Raw genomic sequence first — 21,859 nt, 5'->3', positions numbered from 1 at the left:
CCTCTCCCGTAAAGAATGTAAGCTATTTCAAGCAGGGCCCTCTACCCTCTTGTGCTTCTCCCTACTGTATTTTCATTTATCTCTTACTCCCCACTAGGGAAACTAACACTTGGCTGCTTTTGTGGGTGTAAAGGTCGCTAACATAGCTATGTTTATTATCCATGTCCTGCTTTGTATTGTAAGTCGCTGGTTACTTATTTGTTTATGTACTTTGTAAGGCGCTGCGGAACACTTGTGGCGCCATATAAATGAAAATAATGATATAATACAGTACTGTGCAAACGTTTTAGGCAGGTGTGGAAAAAATGCTGCAGAGGAAGAATGTTTTTAAAAATAGAAGTGTTAATAGTTTATTTATATCAATTAATAAAATGCAAAGTAGATGAACAGAAGAGAAAAATGTAAATCAATATTTGGTGTGACCACCAAATTCTTCTAGGTACACTTGCACACAGTTTTTGAGGAAACTCAGCAGGGAGGTTGTTCCAAACATCTTGGAGAACTAACCACAGATCTTCTGTGAATGTATGCTTGCTGAAATCCTTCTGTCTTTTCATGTAATCCCAGACAGACTCGATGATGTTGAGATCAGGGCTTTGCGGGGGCCATATTATCACTTCCAGGACTCCTTGTTCTTCTTTACGCTGAAGATCATTCTTAATGACATTGGCTGTATGTTTGGGGTTGTTGTCCTGCTGCAGAATAAATTCTGAGCCAATCAGATGCCTGACGGGTGTCTATAGAATATGGGACATATATTGTAATATTGATACTCCTCAAGAATGAGTAGATATTGATACTCCTCAGAAACGAGTGGATAAAGGCTATCGCCGTTTAGTAACTGGGATATCACTTTTGATCCCTAGGGCAATAGGGTTGTAATCCTTGTTAAATTAATCAGAGTAAAAGTACTATTATGACACACTGACACATATATATTATGTAGTAATAATCCTGAATCCTTGATAGGGGAACAAACTAATAGTTTGTCCTTCTTCTGTCTCCATAATCAACTACGTATTGTATGCCAAAGGGTTAATTAATGGAGGTGATAATTATCCCCTCTATGTCAGAGAAGTAATGAGCTAAAGAGTATTCTAATAGCCCTATTACAATGGTATTACTCAAGTTCAAATAATATCCTTGCCATCCTAGTTTTAATACGGTGGCAGATGTTGACTGTATATCCTCGCATAAGCTCTGCTATCCTGATACTAAGTATCTAAATCTCCCTTCACAGCTCCTGTGTGAATCGTATGTATCGGATAGTGGCACGTGATTTTAATAACTGGTAATATCACTTTTAATCCTTAAAGTGATAGGGTTATAATCCGTGCTATATTAATCAGAGTAAGAGTACTACATTGACACACTGACACATATGTATATTAATAACCCTGGATCCTTAATAGGGAACAAACTAATAGTTGATTATGGAGATAGGAGAAGGACAAACTATGTATTGTATGTCGCAGGGTTAATTAATGAAGGTGATAATTCTCTATATCAGAGAAGTAATGAGCTAAAGAGTAATATAATAGCCCTATTACAATGGTATTACTTGAGTTCAAATAATATCCTTACCATCCTTGTTTTAATAAAGTGGCAGATATTGACAGTGTGTCATAGCAAAAACTCTGCTATCCTGATACTAGGTATCTAAATTTCCCTTCACAGCTACTGTGTGAGTCATATGTATCGGATAGTAGCACGCATTGCCCCAAGCCTCTCTCCTACGCTGTGAGTCATAAACAGCGCTAACGGAGTCCCTGTGTCTAATAGACACCCTCGGGCATACAAGACAACAAATACATTAACAAATAAGTGGTTTTAACATAAAAACGAAGCACATGCTTAATAGCGTGTGCAGCGTGTCTCCTGACGCGCGTTTCGCATTGTCTGCTTATTCATAGGATCGACACAGGGACTCCGTTAGCGCTGTTTATGACTCACAGCGTAGGAGAGAGGCTTGGGGCAATGCGTGCTACTATCCGATACAAATGACTCACACAGTAGCTGTGAATGGAAATTTAGATACCTAGTATCAGGATAGCAGAGTTTTTGCTATGACACACTGTCAATATCTGCCACTTTATTAAAACAAGGATGGTAAGGATATTATTTGAACTCAAGTAATACCATTGTAATAGGGCTATTATATTACTCTTTAGCTCATTACTTCTCTGATATAGAGAATTATCACCTTCATTAATTAACCCTGCGACATACAATACATAGTTGATTATGGAGATAGGAGAAGGACAAACTATTAGTTTGTTCCCCTATTAAGGATCCAGGGTTATTAATATTCATATGTTGGCAGTGTGTCAATGTAGTACTCTTACTCTGATTAATATAGCACGGATTATAACCCTATCACTTTAAGGATTAAAAGTGATATTACCAGTTATTAAAATCACGTGCCACTATCCGATACATACGATTCACACAGGAGCTGTGAAGGGAGATTTAGATACTTAGTATCAGGATAGCAGAGCTTATGCGAGGACATACTGTCAACATCTGCCACCGTATTAAAACTAGGATGGCAAGGATATTATTTGAACTTGAGTAATACCATTGTAATAGGGCTATTAGAATACTCTTTAGCTCATTACTTCTCTGACATAGAGGGGATAATTATCACCTCCATTAATTAACCCTTTGGCATACAATACGTAGTTGATTATGGAGACAGAAGAAGGACAAACTATTAGTTTGTTCCCCTATCAAGGATTCAGGATTATTAATACATAATATATATGTGTCAGTGTGTCATAATAGTACTTTTACTCTGATTAATTTAACAAGGATTACAACCCTATTGCCCTAAGGATCAAAAGTGATAGCCCAGTTACTAAACGGCGATAGCCTTTATCCACTCGTTTCTGAGGAGTATCAATATCTACTCATTCTTGAGGAGTATCAATATTACAATATATGTCCCATATTCTATAGACACCCGTCTGACTTATAAACTATTAGGGCACTGAGCCGAGGGATTTGGGAGTATAGACAGTGGCATCAAAAAAGACAACACACAGTGGTTAAGATTTTATTATTTTTTCACATATAATTTTTCATATTTCGCAATTGCATATTTTAAATAATGTAATAAAGGTTAAATTTTAATTTTCATATCATCCCCTTGACAAACACTTGAATTATTATATATATTCAGGTCTGTGAGTGCCCCATAAAGGAATCTCTTTTTCTATATTTATATTGCTGTTGGATTCCAGGGTGCACCTCCCTTGATTATGAAATATATTATTCTTATTACTTAAGTAAAATAGGGAAAGATCTGATACATATTATACGTTTCTGTGCGGGTGATTCTTCTTTTTTCTGACCAATCAGATGCCTCCCTGATAGTATGGAATGATGGATAAGTACCTGTCTGTATTTCTCAGCATTGAGGACAGCATTAATCCTGACCAAATCTCCAACTCCATTTGCTGAAATGCAGCCCCAAACTTGCAAGGAACTTCCACCATGCTTCACTGTTGCCTGCAGACACTCATTATTATACTGATCTCCAGCCCTTCAGCAAACAAATCACCTTCTGTTATAGCCAAATATTTAAAATGTTGGACTCATCAGTCCAGAGCACCTGCTGCCATTTTTCTGCACCTCAGTTCCTATGTTTTCATGCATAGTTGAGATGCTTGGCCTTAATTTAATGTCAAAGATATGGCTTTTGGATGCAATTCTTCCATGAAGACCGCTTCTGGGTGTACCTGGATCCCACTGGTTTCTGCCAGTTCTGACATGATGGCACTGCTGGACATCTTCCGATTTCGAAGGGTAGTAAGTATGTGTCGTCTTTCATCTGGTGCACTAAGTTTCCCTGGCCGACCACTGTTTCTATGGTCCTCAACGTTGCCTGTTTCTTTAAGCTTCTTCATAAGAGCTTGAACAGCACATCTTGAAACCCCAGTCCGCTTTAAAATATATTAGCTTGGGAGAAACCTTGCTGATGCCTTATAACTACCTTGTGTCTTGTTGCTGTGCTCAGTCTTGCAATGGTTTATGACCTGTGACATGAAACGGTCTTCCACATCCTGACCTTTGTAGCAGAGTTTGGCTGTTCCTCACCCAGTTTTAAGCCTACTATACTACGTGGTTTCTGTTTCAGTTAATGACTGTTTCAACCCACATATGAAAATTATGATGATCATTATCACTTGTTTGGTATGATTGGTTAATCATACACCTGATTATGATCCTACAAAATCCCTGACTTTGTGAAAGTGTACCTAGAAGAATTGATACTGTTTTGAAGGCAAAGGATGGTCAAACAAAATATTGATTTGATTTAGATTTCTCTTCTGTTTATTAACTTTGCATTCTGTTAATTGATAAAAATAAACTATTAACACTTCTATTTGTAAAAGCACTCTTACTTTGCAGCATTGTTTCCACACCTGTCAAAAAATTTTGTCACTCTTGGGGGCTTGCCCGGCACTTACGGACATGCCAGGCAACCCCCAAGTGCTGCGGTCACTGAATGGATGCCAGGTGCACGCGCCCGACATCCATTCACCGGCGGTGACTGGTGCACCGCCGTTTTCTCCGCTTGCAGGAGGGTACAGAGCCCGCAGGCTGTTTCAGCGGGGTGCGGCACCAAAGGGCAGGGTGCTTTCTGTCCTTTAGAAATAGGGCAGGCGTGGCGCCCGGCTGAAGCAGGGGAGGACTCATATTCTGAAGTTAGTAAAGTTGAAGAAAATTTAAAAAAAGTTGACAACTTTAATCTTTTGAAAAAGATTTTTATAACACCGCACAGACTCCACTCGATAACTACCTTGAAAATACAAAATGGATAGATATTCTATCTTAATACTTCATGTATCAAGGAGGTGTGCTACCTACTACCATTGATTATGGATGCAACAAAGGATGAAAGAGGGGTAGTATAAAGGTGCACTAATCGAGTAATTTGTGGTAAATTCCTAAAAATTTACTTTTATTAATTATATTAAAATGTTATATAATCCCTCTGAAGATTCGTGGACGGCGAAGTATTAAAAATAAAGATTAAAGAAAGAAATAAGAATTAAAATGATATGCCAAGGGTCGTGCCACTTGTTAGGGCAGATTCTCCTGTCTACAAGTCAATATTTATGTCTGCAGACAGAGTTTATGCGTTTGTGTTGTGAGATCTCTTTTACATGTACATGTGGCTCAAAAAATATTAAATATTGTACTGTCCAAATTCCTTGTTGACTTATTTATTGCAATTTGTTGCAATCTGATTCTGCAATAATAACAGATCAGATATATTCCTTACCAACATTCAGAGTACAGTGGAGATAGACTGATACATTAGTTGCCAATATTGCAGAATCAGATTGCAACATTTTTGGATACATCTAGATAGTAGCTAAGTTGTATTATCTATCCAGGAGAGATGTGCTAGTAACTGTATATGACATTCACTGGTAGCATAGAGTTATCACTGTGTTTGTTGTCAATGAGATATAAATAAATAAAAGTCAACAAGGAATTTGGACAGTACAATATTTAATATTTTTTGAGCCACATGTACATGTAAAAGAGATCTCACAACACAAACGCATAAACTCTGTCTGCAGACATAAATATTGACTTGTAGACAGGAGAATCTGCCCTAACAAGTGGCACGACAGTTGGCATATCATTTTAATTCTTATTTCTTTCTTTAATCTTTATTTTTAATACTTCGCCGTCCACGAATCTTCAGAGGGATTATATAACATTTTAATATAATTAATAAAAGTAAATTTTTAGGTATTTACCACAAATTACTCGATTAGTGCACCTTTATACTACCCCTCTTTCATCCTTTGTTGCATCCAACTTTAATCTTTTGTAACTCTACTTGTGTTGATACAGATTGTAAGTGTTTTTTTACATGATACTAAGCAAAGGTAAAGCTAAAATAATGTAAAGTGCCTTGAGTCCTTTTGGAGAAAAGCGCTATATAAATATTATATTATTATTATTATTATACCAATGAGACTGTACCTACCCTCAGGGTTCTTCATTGTTAGTGTGATGAATTTGCTTGCAACCATTAACATGAACAGGACCCAGAAACATGCAAGAAGCAGCAGCCAACGATGGTGCATTGTGTCAAATGCCAGCCATAAATCCTCTACCGTGTCCTGAAAAATATAGTGATATCAACTTTTTACAAAATTTCTTCATGATTAAATACTATGGGGAATGGTGTAAACACAGGTTTTAAATAGATGGGTGTATCAGTCCACAAGTAAACTAAGCCTTTTCATAGATGGTGGTTTTAGCCTGTGGCAGAACTACCACAGTCTCCACTTCTACACACAGTGCTGGCACCGTACCACATGCAGATGTGTCCACATACATCTATCCTCTGTGCACTACAAGTTGAGTTACACAGAACACGTGAGTCGTGTGACTCGGTAGCGCAGAGCACTTTTTTCCCTTAAATGCATCTTATTCGCACAGTGATGTGAATAGGAAACACAAGCTGATTAAATGATATGCAGCATGCCTATGTTCTCTGACCGATTGCGGGAGTATCTGCATGTGAAATGCTACATTACAGTGTCAGTGGCTGTGACACTGTAACGTAGCGTTTTGTATGCAGATACACCCACAGTGCTTTTGTGTCTTATTCGCATCGCTGTGTGTGCGGTTCTGCAAATCCATCCATCTTAAATCAGGTCCAATATTCACTTCAGCCCTAGACAATGCAGCACAAGCCAATACATATAATCTCTGACGAACCAGACTTCAAACAGTGAAACAACAGATATGCCACCTTTAAACTGATCCCATATTACTGAGGGCCCTACAGGAAAGAAGACATCCTAAACTATAAATTCATCCTTCAACACTGCCCTTTCATTTGCCAATCAAACATAATTCACTACTCAGATATCCAACTAGTATTCAAAACCCAATGCCTCTTTGCTAACCTGCCCTTCCTCGTTTCATGAATTTATCACTTACTTTCAAAAACAAAATCAACAAGATATTTCCTCATGACAAATCCCACATACTCCACCCAATTATGGGAAGTGTAGAACACAATTTGTTGTCTCCTGTCATTTCCAACTAAAATCTGTCATCTTATCTTTATTTCCTTCCAACCTCTCTTTCCCACCTAATGTCTTCAACTTGTCTCTCTCCACTGGCATCATTTCCATTATCCTTTAAAACATGCGCTCAATTCACAAATCCTTAATAGACTATTTCTCAAGCCAACCTCTCTCTCTTACTACTGCCCTGTTCTCAACTTTGGGCCGTATTCAATAAGTTTTGCACCAACGATAATTTTTCGCCTGCCGGACTCTTCGCCTATACCGCGTGATTTGCAGGCGGAAAAGTATTGCACGCGTCCCCGCTTATCCCATATTCAATTTTAAAAGACGCGAAAACGGGAGCCGGCGAAACTTAAACAGGTGAAAAAGTACTGTCAGATTTGGGGAAATCAGCCTGACACCCACCCAATAGATGCTCTGACATGGGGGATCACTATGGATACCCCGAATAGACCTGCAGAAGGTATTTGGGGTACTTAAATGTAATTAGCGGTTTTGCATAAGTGAAGAATAGCATTTAGCTGTTTTTTTGGGTGAAAATAACTAGTACTTGCAAATTTGGGGTACATGAAAATGGGGGAAAGCATATTTAAAAGTTTCTAAAGTGAATTTTTAAAAATCATGAAAAATCCACCTTCTGCAAGCACCTGCAATCCAAAAAACACCTGGGGCATACTTGGTGACCCCCCTCGAGTTTATTTCGCTAGTTTTTAACTTTGTCCCCCAACATTTATTTTTTTCGCCCCCAAAATAAAATGTAATTCTTAGGGGTGTTCTTAAGTCATTTTTAAAAAAAAATTAGACGTAGTTTACCTTTGGGGGGACTGTTTTAAGGCTGCACGGGGGTTCCCGCAACGTTGCACCCCAAAACCCCAATTCTGCACTTTTTTCCACCTGTTATTCATAGGCGAAACTTTTCCGCCAGGTCCATTGCATTGACTTTCCGCCTAAGCGAAAAATCTTTGAAATTGAATACGGTGAAAAGTTTCTGCCTGGCGAAATGACGTCACCCGCGATACTTTTCCACCGAAATGTACTTTTCCGCTTCAAATTGAATACGGCCCTTTGACTCCAAACTAATTTGTATATAACCACATGTCACTTTCTCTCCTATCACTCCATTCTCGGCTCTGCAACTGGGCTTCCAGCCCCTACATTCCATTGAGTCTACAATCACAAAAGTGATCAATTAACTACGTACATATAGCAAAGTCTAAACGTCACTTATACATACTCATCCTCCTGAACCTCTCTGCTGCTTAGACACTTTTGCTCAACCCTCAACTCTTTGCCCTTCGTGATACAGTTCTGTCTTTGTTTGCTTCAAACAGTTCCCTTAGCACAGGGATGGGGAACCTCGGGCCCGGGGACCATATAAGGCCCCTGGAATCATTTGGTCTGGCCCTCTGAGCTTTTTTCTGCTAGCCTCATCTGGATAGCAGGGTACCTATACGGCATCCTGCAGCCAGAATCTATGCAGCAGTGTCGCCTGGAGCATCCTTAGTAAGCTTCAGACAGTCACACTGCTGCCCTTCAGGATCCTCCAGGCATTGCTGTAATCACCGGCGATTGTGGCCCCGTTCCCGTGTAACATCACACAGAGGGGGCGTGGCCTGCACTGGGCCCGCGAATAATGTTATATATATCAAAATGGCCCTTGGCAGAAAAAAGGTTCTCCACCCCTGCCTTAGTAACTCTTTACCTCAGGCACATCCTCTGCTCCTATTATAGTCCTATTTGTTGTAGTCCTGCTAAACTGATATTTTACTGTGCAACTCTTGTCTTGTGGGACTAATTCACACATTGGTCCTCCATTACAACCTCTCCAATGATGACACCCAAATCTACTTTCCTCCCCTGGCCTCTCCCCTTCTGTCTTATCTTGTGTAACCAACTACCTAAAGCTCAACCTGTCCTAAATAAAGCTCATCATCTTCCCTACTTTCACCCTCAAATCTCCCTTGCCATCAATAGCACCACAAATTCCTAACCTATTGGAAAAGTGGTGTCAAACAATAGCTTTAACATCCAAGACAAGCTATTCAATATTTCAGAGATCTAAGTAAGATATCTGACCACAAATGTGTACGCACATATACAGTATAGTAAAACCTTGCACAGCTAATCACATTTTCCTTTACCTTCCTAAAGAAAACTATGAGCTAGCCTTTTAGATGCTATTCAATTTTATCTGGCAATGAATCCACACAGAAAATGTATCCAATATTAATGGTTTTAACAGTTGACAGCAGTAAAAACCTAAATGTATTTTTTTTAAAGATATTTATTTTTCCCTCCAAGACTTGAACCATTTCCCACCTGCACAATAATCTCACCCCTTCATTCTCAACTGGACACTTTGAAATCCAAAATCGTGCCTTAATCTTTACCTTTTACCATCCAAACACTTCTAGTAGAGTCTACTTACTCTGTTTCTTCCACAACTCTAAACAAGACAGTAGCTCAGCAAATTGCGTGTACATTATTTTAACCCAGATTTACAGCAGCAAAGTAATCATATCATTGTTATTTTTAAAAAAACATTAAAAATAGATATAAATGCTTTACATTTATACAATGCTCCCTTTATTTACACACAAGCACCCCTATGTAGCACCTTGCATCTGTTTGTTGCATGCTTCTCAATTGCAAACGCTGTATGTACCTTTTTTAAGTGTCATAACCCCACCTAAGACCCCTCCTTCAATTAATTCTGTCCCACTCTATTGCGCATCATTGTGTATGTTTTAATTCACTAACAATATGCATTAATGACAACTACACAATAAAACATCAATCTGATATTTTATTTTTGTAACACTCATTATAAAAAGGATACAATCACAATATATAATTTATTTATTGCATTTTTGAAAAATGCATCAAAAAAATCTGTTGACACAACATCACTATATACACATTTAATAATCCTTAGCAAAATCAAGAATTCTTTAGTGTGAAAAAAAGTTAATTTGTGATTGTTTATCTGTCCCCACTTTAGAAGGATGAAAGAAGAGTTGTATACATAAGGCTGATGAGTTGCACACAACAAAACAATGTGATGAGAGAGTCCGGGGTACTGGTGATCACAGTCCCCTCTGTGACTGACCTGACCGCTAGATATGTACAAAGTGCTAGGGACTAGGGTACTGCAACAAAGCACAAATACCACCTAATAACAGTGACTATTTTATTAAATTAATTTTAGGTAAATGAAACATGTTAAAACGTAATTGGGCAGGCACTGTAACGGCAATAAAATCCCCCTACCCATCCAGAGAGACAATGATATTGGCCATATTCTTGCAACAAACCAATATTTGTGAAGCACAGAGTGGGGCAGGGAGGGAGGCATTGGGCACACGGGGAGGAGGCTGCTGGCTGATCATGTTGCTGGGGATTGCAGGCTAGGAAATAGAGTAAACAAGTGATAATTGGATTGTGTCACCTTCTTTTGCGAGGGGCACAGCCGGCAGAATAATGAGGTGTAAGCTCCTGTGCATCTCCCGCCTACCTTGCAGCTGGGCCCATAGCGGACATGCTGGGCCGCCCCGGCCACCGGGAAGCAGCAGCCCCTCAGCGCTGGAGCATGAAGCGGATCTATAGCTACAGTATGATGCTGCTGCTGCTGCTGGAGCCTGCCCTGTGGTACAGGAGGACGGGTGCTGACATCACAGTCATGTGACCGGGCCCAACAGTCGCTGTATCTTCACATTACACTGTGTGTGGTCGCAGCACATAGAGGAGGCGGGAGGGTTCAACTTACTGCGACATACATAGGACTTTAGTCTACTACAGTTATCAGTGTAGGTGATGTGTACTGCAGGAAGCTGTATACACAGTAAATTGCTGCATTTGTACTGGGGCACTTTCTTCTAGGCAGCGGTGTAACTAGGGTATTTGGAGAACCATGTGCTGGATAGTGGGCGTGGTCAATGAAAAATGGGCGTGGCAACATGACTACATTTCCAATCACTCTGGGAACATAACTTTGCATTCTATATGCACCTTAATGTCCCTAGTAGCATAAACTCCAACTATACCGTTTTACCCGGTACAGTACCGTTTTCTAATGCTCTGTACCAGCAAATGGGGCTGTACCGTTTTGTACACACACCAGATTTGTTAAGCAGCACTGCTGGGACACAGGACTCCCGCAGCGCTGCTGAGTGACAGCCGACCTCCGTGCTTCTCTGCCCTGACTGCCAGCGCTGATAGGTATACAGAACATGCAGTATATTACTACAAGTTCTAAACTAGCCAGCGCCCGATGCCTCCAGCCTCCAAGGACATGCCCCTTTACCCGTGACCACACCCCTTTCTCAGCGGCCATGCCCCCCATGTACCGGGTTCTTACTGGGAAATGTTGGAGGGTATGTAGTAGTAGTGCACCTTATGCAATGTCCCCAGTAGTAGTGCCCCTTATGCAATGCAGAGCATTTTGTACCTAATGGAATGGGTCATGTTAGAGGGTCTGCTGTAGTAGTGTCCCTTATGCAATGCCCCCTGTTGTAGTGCCAGTGGCGTCACAAGGGGGGGTGCAGGCCGCACCCTGGTGTCACCAGCCGAGGGGTGACACCAAGGTGCAGACTCCCCCTCAGTGACAGGAGCCAGGTGCTGCACTGTAGTATTAAGTGCAGCACTCTGCTCCTGACACTGTGGGACACTGCACCCCCCCTCGGTAAAAAGCACGGGACAACCGGGTTCGGTCTGTGAGACCACGCCCCATCGTGTGAGGCTACACCCCCTTTTGGGGGCGCACGTCACAGCATCCATCCTGTACCAGGTGGAGGTACGCCACTGTGTAGTGCACATTATGCAGTGCCCCAATAGTGCCCTTTATACAGTGCCCCAGTAGTCCCCCATATACAGTGCCCCCAGTGCAGTGCCCCCAGTAGTACCCCTTATACAGTGCCCCCAGTAGTACCCCTTATACAGTGCTCCTAGTAATGCCTATTATGCAGTGCTCCTTATACAGTGCCCTTTATGTAGTTCCCCCAGTAATTCCCTCCAGTAGTACCCCTTATGCAATGCCCCAGTAGTACCCCTTATACAGTGCCCCCAGTAGTGCCCCTAGTAATGCCTATTATGCAGTGCCCCCAGAAGTGCCCCTTATGCAGGGCCCCCAGAAGTAGTGCACCTTATACAGTGCCCCCAGTAGTAGTGTACCTATACACATAAAACACACAGACACACATAATTATACTTTGGTACCTCCGGTCCCGCTCGGCACTATGGGAGAGACATCATGACGTCTCTCCCTTCACCCACTGCAGGAGCCAGAAGGCGGAGCTCATGAGTGAGCTCCAGTCCGGCCCTGTGTGCAGCAGCAAGTAAGAGTCTGTCTGACTCTTATTGGCTGCAGTGCTAAAACAAACACACCGCCGATGGTGTGTTTGTTTCCGTGTGTAGTGCCACAGACCGCACAGCCCTGGATGGCAGCACCCCCCGCACTACAGGGTCCAACAGCACCCAGGGCACAGGCACTGCACCAGGCCCGCCGACAGGGTACAAAGGGGATACTTGGAACAGGGCCCAAGATTACGAGGGGCCCCAACCCCTCAGGAATCTTGGGAGCCCAGTTCATGTGTTCCCTTGCCTCTGCCACCTTTTGTGTAAGCAGGGCACCTGGCACAGATCCCCCCCCGGCCGGCACAGGCAGGAAGACCTGCAGCCGGTGCAGCATATGTGACGACATGACGTCACGCCGCTGAATCAGAGGAGGAGCCGCCAGGTCTGAGCCTCCTAGGAAGAGGAACTCGGGCAACACACAGCAGGTTAGTGTTTGTCAGGGCATGGCTGGGCAAGAGTCACGGGGCAGGTGGTGGGGAGCTGCAGATGAAGGGGGGGTGACGGACACAGAGGCTGGGGGAAGTAGGGTGAGTGTGACAGACACGGGCTGGGAAGAGGGGGGTATGACAGACACAGAAGCTGGGGAAGAGGGGGGTGTGACACAGGGGCTGAGGAAGAGGTGGGTGTTTGACAGACAGGGGCTGGGGAAAGGGGTGTGTGACAGACACGGGCTGGGGAAGAGGGTGGTGTTTGACAGACACAGGGTCCTGGGGAAGAGGGGGGGTTTTGACAGACACGGGTTGGGGAAGAGGAGGGGGGTTAGGGCACAGGGGCTGGTGAAAATAAACCTGAGAGGCACAGGGACTGGGGAAAATATTTTTGTAACACTGATTATAAAAGGATACAATCACAATATATAATTTCAGCGCCATGGTCTCAAGATGGTATGTCCCGGGTCTGACCCGGTTTGGAACCTTGTTCCAAATACAGAGTCAGACCCGGAACATTTGTATTAAAGGGGTTGAGGAAAATGAAGATGAGCGACACAGGAGCTGGTGAATTAAGCTGAGTGACACAGGAACTGGGTAATAAGATGAGACATCGGCTGGGGAGTGAAGATGAGAGACACGGGGGCTTGGGAATGAATCTGGGAGACAGGGTGGGGAATGAGGCTGGAGAGACACAGGATGAGCCAATTGACGGCCTGCATGTACCTACTGTGATGATATTGGTGGCCCCAAAAACATGTGTACCAGGCCCCAAGATTTCTGTTGCCGGCCCTGCCCTGCTCGACCCCCCCTAGATACGCCACTGCTTCTAGCCTCACCCAGTGAACCCGTTGCCATATGTCCTTAATTTTCTGCGATAGTCACAGGGTTTAGAGACCTATTTATCATTAAATATTTGCAACATATTCCCTGAAAACACCAGTTTTCGGGGGACACCTGCAACTATTAAGTATCCAGAGCTGTAACTAGGGGTGTGCGACCAGTTCCGCCGCACAGAGAACAGGGCACCGTCACCTCACTGCCCTTGCTTCTGGCTTGCAGGGTGCCTGGAATGGTACTCTGCAGCCAGGATCGCTGCTGCAGCACCGCCAGAGCATCTAGACGCTCCAGTCAGGCACCATGCAACCTGTACAGCTGGTGCGTGCTCAGGGTGGTCCTGTCAGCGCTGCAATTTACTGGTGCTGCCAGTTTTGCCCCTCTTGCGCGACAATGATGTTGGGCACTCTGGCTGGTCTGAACAGGGTGCATTTGTGTCAATATGGCACTGTAAGTATCACCCCAGTGTAATAGGGGCAACAGCAGATATCTCCAATAGCTCAGGATCCCGGCTGTCAGAATCCCGACGGCGGCATCCTGATAGGGTTAGGATACCAACACCTGCAGGTAAGTATCCTAACTCTGCCCCTAAACCTAACCCTCCTGCAGCCTAAACCTAAATCTCCCCCCGCAACCTAAACCTAACCTCTTTCCCCCCTGCAGCCCAAACCTAACTACCCCCCCCCCCCCCCCCGCAGCCTAGCCCTAACGGCATCCTTCTGAAGAAGAGCCAGGAGGGCTCGAAACGCGTTAAGGACAGCAGAGTCAATTTATTGAGGAGAAGGACCCTGGACCCCCAGTACCAGTTATCATTGGTTAGTCACTGCTTGACTTGGTCCGGACGGTCAGCATTGCACCCACAACGCAGTTATACATCTTGGATCTGGTATGCAGGGCTCATGGGCCCCTCTTTTTAAAGACATTATTATACCATGCCCAATAGGCATTTGTTTGGCTTTATTTAGCCTTTTTAAGATTGATTTATATGTTTGTGTGTTTTAATAAATTCACCAGATTTTTTCAATATTACACTATTGTGCTTATCTCTCTTTTTACATATTGGGAACTCCCTGATACATCGTCCCAAGAGAGAACAGGATAGGAAAGTAGCCTATTCATTTTTCGTATTGATTGGCTTAGTTTAGCGCCACACGGTGGTCACACATGTTATTGCTATTGTCACTTATTTTTGTTTAGGGGTTTAAGGTACCCTAGTGTCTCCACTGTTGGCAGCTTTACTTTTGATGCGCTGAGGTGTTGTATTAAACAAATTTTGATCACATACTGCAATGCGACTTTGGCTAATATCGCACCTACACCGCATTGGGAATGTGATTATTGATAAATGGGACCGTTAAAGAGAACTCCCTGTGTTCAGTAACCAACTGCATAATGAAAGTCCTTTTCTGCATGTTAGATGTAATTTTTATAATAGACCTGGAAAATTAGTATTTATGGAATACATGAAATCTGCAAAGATATAACTACTATTACATTTAGTATACATCATACTTGCCTACACTCCCGGAAGTAGCGGGAGGCTCATGATTTTTCGGGTAGCCCCCCGCACCACCAGAAGTCTAGACAGATCTCCCACATCCTGCCCACGTCCTAGTGAAGTGGTCAGGATGGGGAGATTTAATAGGGAATTTGCGGGTCCGGGAGAAGGGGGCAGGGCTAAACGGCACAATTTGCATAATTTAGCCTCGTCCCTGCCTCATGGACCCACAAATTGTGGACTTTTCGGAAAGGGGTGGGGCCTAATTATGTCCCACCCCCCGAACCGGTCTGCGAAAGCAGTTCTCCGGGCTACTCCCGCAAAGGAATTATACAAAGTCGGTAAGTATGGTATACATGACATACGGCCTGATTCAGAGTTGGGAATAGAGTAATGGCTGGTACACACTAGATGTCTAGTGTGTACTGACCTCATTAGCGTCGGCACCCGAAGGGGTGCCGGCATCGACAAGTGCATATACACTAGCTGATGCCTGCATCGATTGAACGACGGCAGAGGCCATGCTGCAGTCGAGAAAATTGTCAGCCTGTGGAGCCCGGGCAAGTGACTGGAGGACCAGGACCTGAAGAACAAGTTCACCAGTTAAATGGGGTTGTCCAATGATTCACTAGGGGATGGATTGGAGGGGGGGGGAATAGAGGGAACCAGTTAGTGAGAGGAGCAAAGAGGTGGTAGTTAATGGTGCAGGGGTGAAAGAGGGAATCTGTCAGGTTGCGGCCTAGGATCGGCCGTTTCTCACACCAGCATTGGCTTCCCCTGACTTAACGAGCGGTCAGAAGTAAGGTGCGGCGGCGAGTGACGCGCTGAGGATTATGCCTAGGGACCGCTTGGACATCCATGTGCTGCTCCGTGAATTGGATGCTGCAGTTGCCGTCATGGGCGCAACCATGACAGTCTATCACCTGACTGACCCTTTACCTAATGGTAGCGTGGTTGTTGTCAGCTGACGCTGTCCTCCAATGTACTGCTACCTTAGGGTATATGACAGGCCTCTGGACAGCAGGAAGTTGCCTGTACAATGTTGTTACTTCTGGTGTATGCTTGCCATTGCTACATTCCAGGTTCCATGCTTCTCTCTTGTCAGAGCTATTTCTAGTGTTAATACACAGCATGTCTACTCATTAAGTACCATCTGTGGTACCATCTTTCTGTTACAGTACTGCGTCTAAAACCAGTTTGTGTACTCAATACCTTCATCAAGTACCATCTCGTATTACCATCTTTGTGACAGTGCTCCATCTAAAACCACAGTGTGTGTACTCAGTACCTTCATCAAGTACCATCTTGTGATTCCATCCTTCAGTGACAGTGCTGCATCTAAAGCCACAGCGAGTGTACTCAGTACCTTCATCAAGTACCATCTCATGATACTCCTTTCCTGTGCCAGCGTTGCTTTAGGGTCTATACCGAGCGCACTCTGGGCCTGATTCAGAGCTGAGCGCTCTGATCAGAGCGCTCACTCTGAATCAGGGCCCTCCTCCCTGAAAATGGAGCGGCCTCTTGGACGGTCGCATAGCTGTGGGTTACCACCCACAGCTTATGCGAGCGTCAATGATGATGGTCAAGACCATCGCGACCATCGGGCTTGCGACGAGACCCTGCAGTAGGGTCTCGCTGCCGCAAGCCCTGGAGTGATTTTGGCTCTATCAGAGCCAAAATCACTCCCACTGACATCACTAGTGATGTCAGTGGGGCCGGCTTCCTACGGTAGGCGTTCCCATGGGAACACCTCCGTCTGGCAGGCACGCCCCCGGCACGCCCACCATCCAACAGGACGCGGCTGCTGCCTCTGACAATAAGGACATTTTTTTATTGTACAAGATTAAAACCTTTGCACAATAAAACTCTTTAAAACTACCATATGAGTGGCCTAAATAGGCACTGTTACTTTGTTTCACAGATTCCAAATTTTGATATATCTAACCATGGTCTGGTCATTTAAAAAATACTCCATGGAGAAGTAGCCTGGCTGCAGAAGATTGCAGACACACTTCATTGGTGCTCCATCTGTTCTAATTAAGTTTTCCTGCCTTTGAGGATTGGTAGTTGTGTCCTTACCTTTTCTCCCACATCATTAGTCTTCCTGCCTTTTGAACTTTCCACCTAGCTCATTATATTAGCTCCATGCCCTCTCCTTACCCTGGCTTCAATTACACTGCTAGTTGGGAACTTCTCTTGTATGGCCAGGCCAGCATTAGTGATCTGTATCCAAACCCTATCTCCTATATGGGTCTCTGGTCTGTTGTCCTGCAGGACCCATGCACTCAAGTCATTTTCTGTTATGGTTGTAGCTGCCAAGCCAGCCCATCATGTCCCTTGATAAATGACGGGCTGGCTTTTATCCTCCTCTCACTTTCCGCAGCATTGGTCAGTAAGCGGTTCCCATGTGATGACCCTCACTTTAGCACAACAACACAAACTAATTTGGACTGCACCAGATTCTACCCCGCAACCTCTGTCTCTGCTACCTTCCACACTGTCTCTTTCCAGGACATTTCAGTACTCAATTATACTGCAGCTCAGGTACAAAGACTTCTTTGTCACCTCCATTTTGTCTTTTGTCACCATTTACTGTTACATCCAGTCTGTTTGTTGGCCCAGAAGCCATCATCCTATCCCTCTGGACTGCTTCCATGCTCCAGTTTGATTCATGCTCTTTAGTGTGGTGTTGGGAGGTCTGAGAGACAGATGTGGCTGCGTGTGTTGTAACCTTGTTTTGGCGGGAAAGCACTGAAATCTGCAACCATAGTGGGACGCAAAAGACTGTCAGGAGCATTCCCCTTTGACCGTGGCTGTGTGGACTCAGGCCCTGATTCAGAGCCGGACGCTCAGGCAGAGCGCTCGATCTGAATCAGGGCCGTCCTTCGGAATTTTTAGAGCGGCCTCCTGGCCGCTCGTATAGCTGTGGGTGACCACCCACAGCTATAGCGAGCATCCAGGAAGATGGTCGCGATGGTCAAGACCATCGCGACCATCGGGCTTGCGACGAGACCCTTGTGGTAGGGTCTCGTTTCCGCAAGCCCTGGAGTGCTTTTGGCTCTATCAGAGCCGAAAGCACTCCCACTGACATCACTTGTGATTTCAGTGTGTCAGGGCTCAGCCGGGGATCGGCGCCCGCTTACCGCACCGCCGGCTTCCCCTTTCATCCTGGGTGGTCAGTCGGCCTGCGCGACGGCGGGGGAGAAGCTGAGTATTCTCCCCGCTTGCTGTGGCTTCCTGGAGGGCTGGTGTCCGGCATCACAAATCCGCACATGGGCGCCGCCATGACAGTCGGCCCATGTGACTGGATCCTTTTTCCTGATAGGCTCGTTTCCAGCTGATGCTGTGCACCTGTCTAAGGGTTCCCCTGGGTATAAAACTGTTCCACAGGTTATGGGAAATTGCCTGAACAACGGTTGTCTCCTAGCGTGCCTTAGTGAGTTCCCGGTCCAGGTTCCTATTCATCCGTACAGCAGCAGTGTTACCACCTTTACCTGTGTGCCTAAACATCTCTGGTGAATACCCGTGCAGCAGTGTTACCACCTTTACCTGTGTGCCTAAACATCTCTGGTGAATACCCGTGCAGCAGTGTTACCACCTTTACCTGTGTGCCTTTACGTCTCTGGTGAATACCCGTGCAGCAGTGTACCCACCTTTACCTGTGTGCCTATACGTCTCTGGTGAATACCCGTGCAGCAGTGTTACCATCCCCACCTGTGTGCCTCACGTCTCCAGTGAACATCCGTGCTACAACGTATACCGCCTCTACCCGTGTGCCTTCTATCTCTGGTGACGTCTCAAGTAACCGTGAGTCGCTTCCCACTTGAAATCCTTATTGACGTTTTGATCCTCGTGTCAAGGTGTTTTCTATACAGTATTTTAAGGGACTGTTTTGTGCCTAACAGGCATATCCTCGCTGGGCCACGGGTATAGTGTCTCTATCCCTGCATGCTTGGGTACCTGGTCAAAGGACCGCGACCTGCTCACGGGGTGCAGCTAAGCCCATATCCCAATTGGGGGGGTCACTGGCGAACACCATCCTGTGGGTTAGACTCCGCACCTTTGCCCAGGTCTCGCCAACACTCAAGATCTGTGGATGAGGAGAACGTACATCCAAGCCCCTCGTCTCCGCTTCTTTCCCCAACTTAGGCCCACCACGTCCTCTCCAGTTTCAGACGTGACAGTTTGTTCAGGCCCAATGGAGGCTGCAGGATCCCAAGGTACTGGGTCTCTGCAAGAGTTGACCTCTCGGATGGACAACCAGGAGGCGCAACAACAACAAGTGGCTCAGTATTTACAGGAGCTCTCGAGGCAACTGGTTTCGATCCAAACCACGTTGGCTTCTATTCTCCCGGTTCCCCCGCCTGCGGTTCCTGTACCTTCTCCATCAGGTCCTCCACCAGTGGTTCCTACTCCCAAACCCCAACTACAGCTTGCCACTCCAGAAAGGTTTGATAGCGACCCCAGGTGGTGCCGCGGGTTCATCAACCAATGTGAAATCCAATTCGAATGTCTTCCCCAGAACTTTCCCACGTCTCGGGCCAAAGTAGCACATGTGATTTCATTATTAACAGGAGCAGCGTTAGACTGGGTCTCCCCTTTATGGGAACAGGCTGACCCCATCGTATCTACCTACGAGGAATTTGTTTCCGCATTTAAGAGAATTTTTGACGAGCCAGGCCGTTCTGCATCTGCATCCTCTGACCTCCTCCGAGTGCGACAGGGCACACGGTCCGTGGGGCAGTATGTAGTCCAATTTCAGACCCTGGCATCTGAATTAAAATGGAACGAGGAAGCTCTTAAAGCGTCCTTCCTTCATGGACTCTCTGAGAGGATGAAGGATGAGCTTGCCTCCAGAGATTTGCCAGAATCCTTCGCTGACGTTATCTCTCTCTGTATCAAAATTGACCTTCGCCATCGGGAAAGATGGGCTAGTAGGGGAAGAGGTGAACGTCTACCAGTCCGCTCTTCTGCTGTTAGTCCGCCTATACCCACCCTAGCTAGTGAAGAGGAACCGATGCAGGTCAACAGAGCCAAACTCACCCCGGCAGAGCGCAATAGACGCTTCCAAAATAAATTGTGTATCTATTGCGCTGCACCTAACCACATTCTGAGGAATTGTCCTTTACTTGCGGGAAATGCGAAACCCTGACTGAAGTAGGGAGCATTCAGTTGGGGGTTATTCTCAAGCCATCCCAATTATCCGAGATTCTTTTAGTAGTGTCGCTTTCCCATAAGTCCAGGACAAGAAAGGTTCACGCTTTAATTGATTCTGGAGCCGCTGGTAATTTTATTGCAGAGAGATTGATTCACACCTTGGGTGTTCCAGTCGTTTCCCTACCTAATAAATTGTTACTGTCTGGTCTAGATGGTAAAACTCTGGTGGGGTTACCCATTTCTTCACTCTCTCATCCTGTGTCTGTCCAAATTGGGTGCCTACATCATGAAATGCTGGAATTTTTTGTGTTACCCGAATCCTCCTATGAGCCGGTATTAGGGCTGCCCTGGTTGAGAAAACACAATCCTGTGTTCAACTGGGATGCTATGCAAATCCTATCCTGGGGTTCACAGTGTTTCCAAGATTGTTTGACCAAGGTCGTTCCAGTATGTAACCAAGCGACGGTTTCCAACCCGGCTAAGAAGTCCCTTCGACCAGAGTCTTCTAAACATTCCCCCCAGCCGGGCTTGCCCGAGGCTTATCAAGACTTTGCTGACGTATTTTGTGAACAAGCCGCAGATAAACTTCCTCCGCATCGACCTTGGGATTGTGCCATCGATTTGCTTCCTGGGAAAAGTCCTCCACGTGGCCGTGTTTACCCTTTGTCCGTGCCTGAGACCGCGGCCATGGAGGAATACATTAAGGAAAACCTTGCTAAAGGATTCATTCGGCCTTCTTCTTCTCCTGCAGGGGCAGGTTTCTTTTTTGTAGGGAAAAAGGATGGTGGACTCCGCCCCTGTATAGATTATCGAGGATTAAATCAAATCACCATAAAGAATCGGTACCCTCTACCTTTAATTTCAGAACTGTTTGACAAGGTTCAAGGGGCTCAGGTTTTCACGAAGCTGGATCTACGTGGTGCGTATAATCTGATTCGAATTAAAACCGGGGACGAGTGGAAGACCGCGTTCAATACCAGAGACGGACACTTTGAATACCTCGTAATGCCCTTCGGTCTTTGTAATGCACCAGCTATTTTTCAAGGTTACGTCAACGCGATCGTCCGGGATATTCTTCATAAATTTGTTGTGATTTATCTCAATGATATTTTAATCTTTTCCAGAGATTTACAGAGCCATCGTCTTCATGTACGGGAGGTATTGTTCCGCCTTCGCACTCATCACCTCTTTGGGAAACTTTCCAAATATATGTTTCACCAAACTTCAGTACCTTTTTTAGGCCATATTATCTCCGGGGGGAATCTCCAGATGGATCCTGATAAACTAAAAGCAATCTCTGAATGGCCCCTGCCTACTTCGTTAAAAGGTACTCAGCGTTTTCTAGGATTCGCAAACTATTACAGGAGGTTTATTCCACACTTTTCTACACTGGTAGCACCCATTACCTCCCTCACAAGGAAAGGAGCCAATCCTTCTAAATGGTCTGTTCCAGCAGTACAAGCCTTTCAAAACCTAAAAGGTGCCTTTTCTCGAGCTCCCATTCTCTGTCAGCCTCAAAT

General features: G+C 45.0%; 1 protein-coding gene across 2 annotated transcripts in view; it reads right to left on the bottom strand.

The window, feature by feature from the left end:
• The window catches only part of CHST10 (carbohydrate sulfotransferase 10), a 29,957-nt gene extending 19,010 nt beyond the window's left edge, over positions 1–10,947 (bottom strand). Inside the window, exons 1-2 of one of the 2 annotated variants that reach the window (XM_088454072.1) lie at positions 10,516–10,947; positions 6,011–6,146 (exon numbers count right to left, since the gene is read on the bottom strand). In XM_088454072.1, the coding sequence (XP_088310198.1) occupies positions 6,011–6,110 (100 nt within the window). In that variant the 5' untranslated portion in view covers positions 6,111–6,146; positions 10,516–10,947. The remainder of the gene's footprint in view (positions 1–6,010; positions 6,147–10,515) is intronic. The other variant, XM_088454071.1, reaches the window with a different exon arrangement.
• Positions 10,948–21,859: the final 10,912 nt, after the last annotated feature.

Source organism: Taudactylus pleione, unplaced genomic scaffold (assembly GCF_031769625.1).
Source record: "Taudactylus pleione unplaced genomic scaffold, aTauple2 ptg000609l, whole genome shotgun sequence".
NCBI lineage: Eukaryota > Metazoa > Chordata > Amphibia > Anura > Myobatrachidae > Taudactylus > Taudactylus pleione.
The sequence above is the reverse complement of the archived record's forward strand: the minus strand, read 5'-3'. Positions and strand labels throughout refer to the sequence as shown.